The 12,228-nt window shown below is 48.8% G+C and overlaps 1 protein-coding gene across 1 annotated transcript in view; it reads left to right on the forward strand.

Moving 5' to 3' along the window:
* LOC129705356 (unconventional myosin-X-like) overlaps positions 1-12,228 on the forward strand; it is a 208,885-nt gene that overhangs the window by 150,556 nt on the left and 46,101 nt on the right. Inside the window, 4 exon segments of the mRNA XM_055648890.1 lie at positions 5,674-5,798; positions 7,549-7,663; positions 8,967-9,073; positions 10,111-10,323. Of these exon segments, the coding sequence (XP_055504865.1) occupies positions 5,674-5,798; positions 7,549-7,663; positions 8,967-9,073; positions 10,111-10,323 (560 nt within the window).

A 12,228-nucleotide genomic window follows, 5' to 3' on the forward strand; every position in this document is an offset into this window, starting at 1 on the left:
CCAGAGAACCTGCCTCCACCGCCCTCTGAGGCAGAGAATTCCACAGACTCCGTGTGAGAAAAAGTTTCCTCGTCTCCGTTCTAAATGGCTTACCCCTTATTCTTAAACTGTGGCCCCTGGTTCTGGACTCCCCCAACATCGGGAACATGTTTCCTGCCTCTAGTGTGTCCACGCCCTTACCAATCTTATATGTTTAATTTGTCAAATCTTTTGTCAAATCGCTGCATTGTAACCACACTGGCCTGGACTAGGGGGCAAAGTTTAAAGGAGATGTGTGGGGCAGGTTTTTTTTACACAGAGGGTGGTGGGTGCCTGGAACGCGCTGCCAGGGGTGGTGGTGGAGGCAGATACGACAGTGGTGTTTAAGAGGCTTCTTGGATAGACACGGGTTACTTTAGACTTTGAGATACAGCGTGGAAACAGGCCCGTCAGCCCGCTGAGTCCGCGAGAGAGGATTCAGTCCGCGGGATAGGAGCAGAGAGGTTCTTCTGCAGTTGTACAGGGCTCTGGTGAGACCACACCTGGAGTATTGTGTACAGTTTTGGTCTCCTAATTTGAGGAAGGACATCCTTGTGATTGAGGCAGTGCAGCGTAGGTTCACGAGATTGATCCCTGGGATGGCGGGACTGTCATATGAGGAAAGATTGAAAAGACTAGGCTTGTTTTCACTGGAGTTTAGATGGATGAGGGGGCTCTTATAGAAATATATAAAATTATAAAAGGACTGGACAAGCTAGATGCAGGAAAAATGTTCCCAATGTTGGGCGAGTCCAGAACCAGGGGCCATGCTTAGAATAACGCCTCAGATACCTATTAAATCTTTTCCCCTTCACCTTAAAACGATGTCCTCTGGACCTCAATTCCCCCAACTCTGGGCAAGAGACTCTATTCCTCTCATGATTTTGTATACCTCTTTACTGCAATGTTGATATATTGTCTAGAAACATATAAAACTGGACAAGCTAGATGCAGGAAAAATGTTCCCAATGTAGATGGGACTAGGGGAAAATAATTGATCGGCACGGACTTGTAGGGCCGAGATGGCCTGTTTCCGTGCTGTAATTGTTATATGGTTATATGGTTATTATATGTTGGGCGAGTCCAGAACCAGGGACCACAGTCTTAGAATAATGGGGAAGCCATTTAAGACTGAGGTGGGAAACATTTTCACCCAGAGAGTTGTGAATTTGTGGAATTCCCTGCCAAGTCACTGGATGGATAGAGCTCTAGCGGCTAGTGGAATCGAGGGATAAGGGGAAAAGGCAGGCACGGGTTATTGATTGGGGCCGATCAGCCATGATCACAATGAATGACGGTGCTGGCTCAAAGGGCCGGATGGCCTCCTCCTGGACCTATTTTGTATGTTTCTAGTATTCAATGCATTCTGAGGCCCTTCTTTCAGTGTGAGTCATTAAATTCTTAGGCACAAAATGAATATTGTGGTTCATGCAGATGAAATGAAAAGCAGTGATTAACAACACGGTTGCAATCTGTCTATTCATTTAGAGAAAAGCAAGTTTGGTGTTGTGTAAACGATACCGAAATCAAAAAAACATTTACTGTAAGTAGTCAATCTTTGATTCAGAAATTAGTCACGCATCTACCTTATAACCCAATTCACAGATGTGCCTGAAAGAGGACAAAGAGTGCTGGAGTAACTCAGCGGGTCAGGCAGCATCTGTGGAGAACATGGATAGGTGACGTTTCACAGAGTGCTGGAGTAACTCAGCGGGTCAGGCAGCATCTGTGGAGAACATGGATAGGTGACGTTTCACAGAGTGCTGGAGTAACTCAGCGGGTCAGGCAGCATCTGTGGAGAACATGGATAGGTGACGTTTCACAGAGTGCTGGAGTAACTCAGCGGGTCAGGCAGCATCTGTGGAGAACATGGATAGGTGACGTTTCACAGAGTGCTGGAGTAACTCAGCGGGTCAGGCAGCATCTGTGGAGAACATGGATAGGTGACGTTTCACAGAGTGCTGGAGTAACTCAGCGGGTCAGGCAGCATCTATGGAGAACATGGATAGGAGAGATGTTAGGAAGAACGATTCCAATCTGAAACGTCACCCATTCCTTCTTCTCTCCACAGATGCTGCCTGTCCCGCTGAGTTACTCCAGCATTTTGTGTCTATCCGGTTTAAACCAGCATCTGCTGTTCTTCCTCCACATTCAGTCTGTACATATTGCGGGAGAGTGTTACATTTCGGAGGGTGGTGTGAAAGCGTCTTTTATTTATCCCGGGAGTGGGAATATCGCAGCCTCCGGCGCTGTTTGACCTCCCGTCTCCTAGGGATGGGAGTCTGTCACGGCACAATGTTTGAGCCTTGTCTCTGCGTTGAACATAGCTCTCTTTCAGTTCCATCCTTCCAGTAACAAGTTGCAACCATCTGCCCTCAGCTGCCCGTCTAACAAAAGCTCTTTGTGGCCACAAAAGGACCCTATGCCACCAAAATACATTTAACTTCACGATTTATTGTGTTTGATTTAGAAACAGACCCGGCATACATTGATTCTTGCCGCCACTCTGTAGGCTTAACAATCAGTTTAGAGAATGGGCTGCTTTAAAATGTGTGCTCTGAAAGTCTTTTATTCCTATTGGTAATGTCAGGGCCGTGAAGGTAGAAAATTGCTCTTGTTTTATTTTTTTAGTTTAGTTTAGTTTAGAGCTACAGCGCGCTTTGTCCAGCCAAGTCTGCACCGACCAGCGATCCCCGCACATTAAAGGGCCTGTCCCACTGTACGAGCTAATTCAAGAGCTCTCCTGAGTTTAAAAAAAAAAATCAAACTCGTGGTAAGCACGTAGATTGTACGTAGCGGGTACATCAGAGCTCGGGGACGTCTCTTGGCGGCTCGTAACGCTAACGGCAGGTACTCGGGAAACGCGGTAAGCTCGTGAAGACGCGTGAAGATTTTTCAACATGTCCACAAGAGCCCCGAGTACCTACGAGCGGCAATTACCGTAAATCTCCAAGTTAAAATCAGGGGAAGCTCGGGAGAACTCTTGAATTATCTCGTACAGTGGGACAGTCCCATAACACTATCTGGATACTTTCAAGAGAGAGCTAGATAGGGCTCTTAAAGATAGCGCAGCCAGGGGATATGTGGAGAAGGCAGGAACGGGGTACTGATTGGGGATGATCAGCCATGATCACATCGAATGGCGGTGCTGGCTCGAAGGGCCGAATGGCCTCCTCCTGCACCTATTGTCTATTGTCTACTATCCTACACACACTAGGGATGATTTTATATTTACACCAAGCCAATTAACCTACAGACCTGTACGTCTTTGGAGTGTGGGAAGAAACCCGAAGAGAAAACCCACGCAGGTCACGGGGAGAACGTACAAACTCCATACAGACAGCACCCGTAGTCAGGATCAAAGCCGGGTCTCTGGCGCCATGAGGCAGCAACTCTACCACTGCGCCACCGTGCCGCATTTTTTTAGCATAGATAGGAGGCTTTGGAAAGGGTGCCGAGAAGGTTTATAGAGTCCTGGAGGCATAAAGCATGGAAGCATGCCCTGTGGCAACCGAAACTGATCTGAACAGGGGTCTCAATCCGAAATGTCACCTATTCCACTTCTCCAGAGATGCTGCCCGGCCCACTGATCAGATAATACACTACACAGATATAATTCGTTCAAACTCAAGTACACTAGGTAGAGCAAAGGGGAAGATACAGAGTGCAGAATATAGTAGGTAGACAAAAATGCTGGAGAAACTCAGTAGGTGAGGCAGCATCCATGGAGCGAAGGAAATAGGCAACGTTTCGGGCCGAACCCCTTCTTCAGACTGATGTGGGGTGGGGGGGGAAGAAGAAAGAAGGAGGAGGAGCCCGAGGGCTGAGGGAGAGCTGAGTAGGGGAGGAGATGGCAAGGGCTACCGGTAATTGGAGAAGTCAATGTTTATGCCGCTGGGGTGCAGACTACCCAAGTGGAATATGAGGTGCTGCTCCTCCAATTTCCGGTGGTGCTCACTGTGGCCATGGAGGAGGCCCAGGACAGAAAGGTCGGATTGGGAATGGGAGGGGGAGTTGAAGTGCTGAGCCACCGGTAGATCAGGTTGGTTAATGCGAACCGAGCGGAGGTGTTGGGCGAAACGATCGCCAAGCCTGCGCTTGGTCTCACCGATGTAGATCAGCCGACATCTAGAGCAGCGGATGCAATAGATGAGGTTGGAGGAGGTGCAGGTGAACCTCTGCCGCTCTATCAAATATAGTTGTCAGCATTGTAGAGCATCAGTTCCAGAGACAACTAGATAGCGACCACAACTAGAGAGCAGTCCTGATCTACCATCGACCTCATTGGAGACCCTCAGACTAGCTTTCATTTGACTTTACAGGACTTTATCTTGCACTAAACATTATTCCCTTTATCTTGTAGCTACATTGTGGATGGCTCGATTGTAATTATATATAGTCTTTCTGCTGACTGGTTAGCATGCAGCAAATACCACTATAATATACACGTGACAATAAACTACACTTACTAAATCTCAAAGTCCAATGTCCGCAATGGGGTAGAGGTGAATCGGACAGTACCCTAGCTTATGGAAGGACCGTTCAGAAGCCCGATAACAGAGGGGAAGAAGCTGTTCCTAAGTTCGTGGTGCGCGCTTTCAAGCTTCTGTACCTTCTGCTGGACGGGAGCGGGGAGAAGAAGGAATGACCGGGGTGGGACAGGGACAAGTCTTTGATTATGTTGGTTGCTTTCCTGAGGCTAAACCCGCTGAGTTTCTCCAGCACTTTGTGAAACGTCACCTATCCATGTTCTCCACAGTTGCTGCCTGACCCGCTGAGTTTCTCCAGCACTCTGCGAAACGTCACCTATCCATGTTCTCCACAGTTGCTGCCTGACCCGCTGAGTTTCTCCAGCACTCTGTGAAACGTCACCTATCCATGTTCTCCACAGATGCTGCCAACACGGTGGCGCAGGGGTAGAGTTGCTTTCCCGAGGCTAAACCCGCTGAGTTTCTCCAGCACTTTGTGAAACGTCACCTATCCATGTTCTCCACAGTTGCTGCCTGACCCGCTGAGTTTCTCCAGCACTCTGTGAAACGTCACCTATCCATGTTCTCCACAGTTGCTGCCTGACCCGCTGAGTTTCTCCAGCACTCTGTGAAACGTCACCTATCCATGTTCTCCACAGATGCTGCCAACACGGTGGCGCAGGGGTAGAGTTGCTGCCTCACAGCGCCAGAGACCCCGGTTCGATCCTGAGTACGGGTGCCGTCTTTAGGGAGTTTGCACGTTCTCCCTGTGTGCTCCGGTTTCCTCCCACACTCCAAAGATGTGGATGTTTGTAGGTTAATTGGCCCTCTTGTAAAATTGTAAATTGTCCCTAGTGTGTGGGATAGTGCTAGCGTACGGGGTGATTGCTGGTCGGAGCGTACTTGGTGGGCCGAAGGGCCTGTTTCACCCCTGAATCTCTAAACTGAACTGAGCTGAAGTAAACTTAGCTAAACTATGCACTCTGTGCTTTTTTTTGTAAACCAGCATCTGCAGTTCCTTGTTTCAAACTTTTGATAACTTTTCATTTAAATGAGGTGGGCGCGGTGAATTATAAGCCCTTCGGTGATCGGCAGTTCACCAGGTAACATAAAGACGATAATGCTACTTATTCGTACCGTGCTGCCAGCTGTCGACGAGCTGACCCTTCACACTCTCTACTTCCAGATGCCGGATCAGTTTGAGCAGGCGGTGGTTCTGAACCAGCTGAGATATTCCGGGATGCTGGAGACGGTGAAAATACGCAGGGCCGGTTTTCCGGTCAGGAGACACTTCCAAGACTTCTACGCCAGGTATTATTTTGTGGGCCAACAATTTCCTCAGACATTGTTTTACGAGGATGGTCCCAGGAATGAGTGGCGTTTGACGGCACTGGGCCTGTACTCGCTGGAGTTTAGAGGAATGAGGGGGGAACCTCTGAAATTTACCGAATATTGAAAGGCCTAGAGGTCACAACCTCAGATTAAAGGACGTTCCTTTATGAAGGAGGAGGAAGGTGGTGAACCTGTGGAATTCTTTGCCACAGAAGGCCGTGGAGGCCATGTCAATGGATATTTTTAAGGCAGAGATGGATAGATTCTTGATTAGCACGGATGTCAGGAGTTATGGGAGAATGGGGTTCGGAGGAGAGATAGCCATGATTGAATGGTAGAATAGACTTGATGGGCTGAATGGCCTAATTCTACTCCTAACACTTATGACCTTTTGACATGTTCACTGGTCCCCACTTTGGCCCACCTTGCCCATGCATGTCCTATGGCTTTTTCACACAGATGGTGGTGGGCGTAAGGAATGAGTATATGGAGGAGGTAGTTGAGGCAGGTAACATAACTGCATTCGAAAGACATTTGGACAAGTATGTGAAAAAGAAAAGTTTTTATTTTAGAAATACAGCGTGGAAACAGGCCCTTTGGCCCACCAACGATCACCCTGTATACTCGTTCTATCCTACACACTGGGGACAATTTACAGCGGGGCCAATTGACCTACAAACCTGCATGTCTTTGGAGTTTCTGAAAAACATTTGGACAGGTACATGGATAGGACAGGTTTGGAGGGATATGGGGCAAACGCAGGCAGGTGGGGCATGTTGGTCAGTGTGAGAAAGTTGGGCCGAAGGGGCTGTTTCATTAGACAATAGACAATAGGTGCAGGAGTAGGCCACTCGGCCCTTCGAGCCAGCACCGCCATTCAATGTGATCATGGCTTACCATCCCCAATCAGTGCCCCGTTCCTGCCTTCTCCCCATATCCCTTCGCTCTGCTATCCCTAAGAGCTCTTTTTCCTCGCTGTATCACTCTAAGACTCTCTATGCCTTAGGCCCTAGAGTACCGGCAACATCCTCTTGTACTGCAAGCATTTTGTTGAGACAGATGTAGGGAAAAGTGGAGTCTATTTGTTGAAGGCAACTGAACCTTCTGCTATTCTGCTAATAGCCTGATTCTTGCTATTGAGGGAGTGCAGCGTAGGTTTACAAGGTTAGTTCCCAGGATGGCGGGACTGTCATATGTTGAGAGAATGGAGCAGCTGGGCTTGTACACTATGGAGTTTCGAAGGATGAGAGGGTATCTCATTGAAACATATAAGATTGTTAATGGTTTGGACACGCTAGAGGCAGGAAACATGTTCCCGATGTTGGGGGAGTCCAGAACCAGGGGCCACAGTTTAAGAATAAGGAGTAAGACAATTAAACGGAGACGAGGAAACACTTTTTCTCGCAGAGAGTGGTGAGTCTGTGGAATTCTCTGCCTCACAGGGCGGTGGAGGCCGGTTCTCTGGATTCTTTCAAGAGAGAGCTAGATAGGGCTCTTAAAATAGCAGTCAGGGGATATGGGGAGAAGGCAGGAACTGGGTACTGTTTGGGGATGATCAGTCATGATCACATTGAATGGCGGTGCTGGCTCGAAGGGCCGTACTGCCTGCTCCTGCACCTATTGTTTATTGCCACTGACTGGTTCGGACGCAACAAAAGCTTTTCACTGCACCTGACACATGACAATAAACTAAACTGAAACTGAACTGATGTTTCATTTTTCACCTCAGGTACAAAGTGCTGATGAGGAATCTCCCAGTAACTGACGATTTCAAGGGGAAGTGTGAAGCTCTTCTCTGCTCCTACGACTGCACCAGGAAGGAGTGGCAGCTGGGCAAGACCAAGGTGGGAGACTCGGCCAGTCGCATTAGTATAATTTTTAAGTTTCGAGATACAGCGCGGGTAACAGCCCCTTCAGCCCACTGAGTCGGCGCCGACCAGCGATCCCCGCACACATGGACACTGTCCTACACGCACACTAGGGACAATTTACATTTACACCAAGCCAATTAGCCCACAAACCTGCACGCCTTTGGAGTGTGGGAGGAAACGCTGGTCGGCACGGTCTCGGTGGGGTGATTTCCGCGTTGCATCTCTAAACTAAACTAACGATGGAAAATTCAAATTTAAAATTGAAAATGTTAATAAAACACTGTCAATTTAGAAGATAGTGAATATCTGGAATCTGAGAAGATTGTGGAGATTGTGATAACATGCCTTGTATATGGTCTAGAAGATAGACACAAAATGCTGGAGTAACTCAGCGGGACAGGCAGCACCTCTGGAGAGAAGGAATGGGTAACGTTTCGGGTCGAGACCCTTCTTCAGTCTGATGAAGGGCCTCGGCCCAAAACGTCACCAATTCCTTCTCTCCAGAGATGCTGTCTGTCCCGCTGCGTTACTCCAGCATTTTGTGTCTTTCTTAGGTGTAAACCTACCCCTTCTTCTGATCATGTATCTATACACTGTAAATGGATCGATTATAATCATGTATCGTTTTTGCTGAATGTTTAACACGCAGGGTGACTTGGACAGGTTGGGGGAGTGGGCAGATGCCTAGCAGATGCAGTTTAATGTGGATTAATGTGAGGTTATCCACTTTGGTAGCAAAAACAGGAAGCAGTTATCTAAATGGTGTTATTGGGAAAAGGGGAAGTACAACGGGATCTGGGGGTCCCTGTTCATCAACCAATGAAAGTAAGCATGCAGGTACAGCAGGCAGTGAAGAAAGCGAATGGCATGGTGGCCTTCATAACACAAGGAGTTGAATATAGGAGCAAAGAGGTTGTTCTACAGTTGTACAGAGCCCTAGTGAGACCACACCTGGAGTATTGTGTGCAGTTTTGGTCCCTTAATTTGAGGAAGGGCATTCTTGCTATTGAAGTTCACAAGGTTAATTCCCGGGATGGCGGTACTGTCATGTGCTGAGAAAATGGACTGGGCTTGTACACTCTGGAGTTTAGAAGGATGAGAGGATGTCTTATTGAAACATATAAGAATTATTAAGGGTTTGGACACGCTAGAGGCAAATGGCCTACTCCTGCATCTATTGTCTATTGTCTATTGCAACAAAAAGCTTTGCACTGTGCCTCGGTACACGACACAATAAACTAAACTAAACCACGTATCTTGTACATGTTCTACGCAGGTTTTCATTCGCGAGTCTCTGGAACAGAAGCTGGAGAAACATCGCGGGGCTGCGGTCTACAAATGTGCTATGGTCATTCAAGCCCATGTACTGGGCTATCTGGCAAGGTAAACCCCCTGGAGTATGAATATAGAGCGCTTAGGGCTAACGGATTGTGGACGATCAGCCATGATCACATTGAATGGCGGTGCTGTCTATCTCTCCTTAAGGAGTTGATTTTCTCCCCCAAATAACAAGCAACACAAGAGGAGCGTGCGGCCCAGCGAGCCTCGCCAGCCGCGTGTTTGTTCCTTCGACTTTTCTTCATTTTTTAGTATGTCTAAATGTATGTCTAAATCAGGGGTTGGCAACCTACGGCCCCCGGGCCAAATCCGGCCCATACCCCGAAATCCTCCGGCCTGCGGGCCTTTTTTTTCCCTCCATCATCGGGCATGCTGACTTCCATCATCTCAGGTACCTGGAATGTTTAAGAAAGAACGAAAGAATTGGAAAAACCGAAGGTAGAAAAAAAATGCTGGAGTGAGTTCCTCCAGCATCGTTTTTCTACCTCCGGCACCTAGAATTACACCTTCTAGAAACATAGAAACATAGAAATTAGGTGCAGGAGTAGGCCATTCGGCCCTTCGAGCCAGCACCGCCATTCAATATGATCATGGCTGATCATCCAACTCAGTATCCCGTATCTGCCTTCTCTCCATACCCCCTGATCCCATTAGCCACAAGGGCCACATCTAACTCCCTCTTAAATATAGCCAATGAACTGGCCTCAACTACCCTCTGTGGCAGAGAGTTCCAGAGATTCACCACTCTGTGTGAGAAAAGTTCTTCTCATCTCGGTTTTAAAGGATTTCCCCCTTATCCTTAAGTTGACTTCTGTGACTGGACTTCACTGTTGGGATCGGGGCTGTCAGTAGGCCGGGGACGAGGGAGTGGGAAATTTGAGCTTAGTGCTCCCCGTGGCGTCCTCGAAAGGGAGGGATCCAAGTGTACACGTGATAGATCAGAATCAGAAATACCCTTTATTCGCTAAGTATGTTTTGCAACATGCGAGGCATTTCACGGGCCAGGTCAGTCATACAATTGGTGCGTGCGACAAATAAATGTGAACTTGTACTTGATTCCCCCCCCCCCACCCCCCAAATAGGAAGCAGTACCAGAGGACGCGGTCCATGGCGGTGGTGATCCAGAAGAACTACCGGGCCTTGTTGTGGAGGAGGAGGTACGTGCTGTTACGAGAGGCCACCATCAGGCTGCAGGCTCAGTGTCGCGGTGTGTTGGCCCGCAGGCTGCACAGGCAACTCCTCGACACCAAGAGGAGGAGAGAGGAGGAGCAGTGGAGGCAAAAGCAGGAAGACAGGTGAGCGGCAGGGCCTCATGGCTACCGCCCGCACAGCAAACCCGACTCCTCGTCTAAACGCACCTCCTTCAGAACAGGTTTCACCAAGTTCACAATTATTCAAATTCAAACATTCAATAGACAATAGGTGCAGGAGTAGGCCATTCGGCCCTTCGAGCCAGCACCGCCGTTCAATGTGATCATGGCTGATCATCCACAATCAGTACCCCGTTCCTGCCTTCTCCCCATATCCCCTGACTCCGCTATCTTTAAGAGCCCGATCTAGCTCTCTCTTGAAAGCATCCAGAGAACCTGCCTCCACCGCCCTCTGAGGCAGAGATTTCCCACAGACTCACAACTCTCTGTGTGAAAAGGTGTTTCCTCGTCTCCGTTCTAAATGGCTTACTCCTTATTCTTAAACTGTGGCCCCTGGTTCTGGACTCCCCCAACATCGGGAACATGTTTCCTGCCTCTAGCGTGTCCAAACCCTTAACAATCTTATATGTTTTAATGAGATGCCCTCTCATCCTTCTAAACTTCAGAATGCACAAGCCCAGCTGCTCCATTCTCTCAGCATATGACAGTCCCGCCATCCCGGTAATTAACCTTGTAAACCTACGCTGCACTCCCTCAATAGCAAGAATGTCCATTCGGCCCATCAAGTCTGTCGTTGTTGTTGTTCGTCCTTCATAGTCGTAGAAGACTATAACTTTTTAGTTTGTGGGCCCGGAGGTGACTGGTGAGCTGACCCGGGCCCGAAGGATCGCCCGACTATGGGACACAGTTGGGTTGGGCGCGGCAGTAGAAGTTGTAGTGGCCCGAGCCTTTGCGCGCGGCGCGTTTCCTCCGAGCCTCTACGGCGTGCTTCCTCCCAGCTGCACGCACTCCCGTAGTGATCTTGCCTCGCCCGCTTGGGCGATACGGGTCCTGAAGCCGTGACTTGCGCTTGACTTGGATGAAAGCGAGGGAGAATTGCGCAAACCGCCAGCCTCACTCTCTCGCCCGGCTGACCTGCATCCAGTGGCAAGACATAGCCAAGACGGCTGTCGATCCATCGAGTCTACTCCGCCATTCAATCATGGCTGATAGAAGGTCATGAGGAATAGTAGAATCGGGCCATTCGGCCCATCAAGTCTACTCCTCCATTCAATCATGATAGATATGTCATGAGGAATAGGGATAGAATCAGGTAATTCGGCCCATCAAGTCCACTCTGCCATTCGCTCTCAACCCCATTCTCCTGCCTTCTCCCCATAAACTCCGACACCCGCACTAATCAAGAATCTATCTATTTCTGCCTTAAAAATGTCCATTGACTTGGCCTCCACGGCCGTCTGTGGCCAAGAATTCCACTGATTCACCACCCACTGACTAAAGAAATTCCTCCTCTTCTCACCAATTAACAATTAACAGTACTTGCCAACATTAGATCTGGAGCAAGCAGTGAACATCAGCTAACAGAAGATAGACACAAAATGCTGGAGTAACTCGGCGGGACAGGCAGCATCTCGGGAGAGAAGGAATAGGTGACGTGTCGGGTCGGGACCCTTCTTCAGACCGAGAGTCAGGGCAGAGGGAAGCGAGAGATATGGAAGGATAAGGTGTGAAAACGAGACAACAAAGGGGTCGTCCCGTTCGCAGGTCAAGGAAAATGTTGAACATATCATTGTTGGCTCGGGGAAAGTGACAACGAGGCCTACAAAATAACATTTAATTTGGAGGACAGTCAAGCTAGTCGGAGAGCTAGGATGGGGATGGGGATGGAGAGAGAGGGAAAGCAAGGGTTACTTGAAGTTAGAGAAGTCAATGTTCATACCGCTGGGGTGTAAGCTGCCCAAGCGAAAAATGAGGTGCTGTTCCTCCAATTTATGCTGGGCCTCACTCTGATAATGGAGGAGGCCCAGGACCTCTCGTCTCCCCCTCCCC

Source organism: Leucoraja erinacea, chromosome 2 (genome assembly GCF_028641065.1).
Source record: "Leucoraja erinacea ecotype New England chromosome 2, Leri_hhj_1, whole genome shotgun sequence".
Lineage (NCBI taxonomy): Eukaryota > Metazoa > Chordata > Chondrichthyes > Rajiformes > Rajidae > Leucoraja > Leucoraja erinaceus.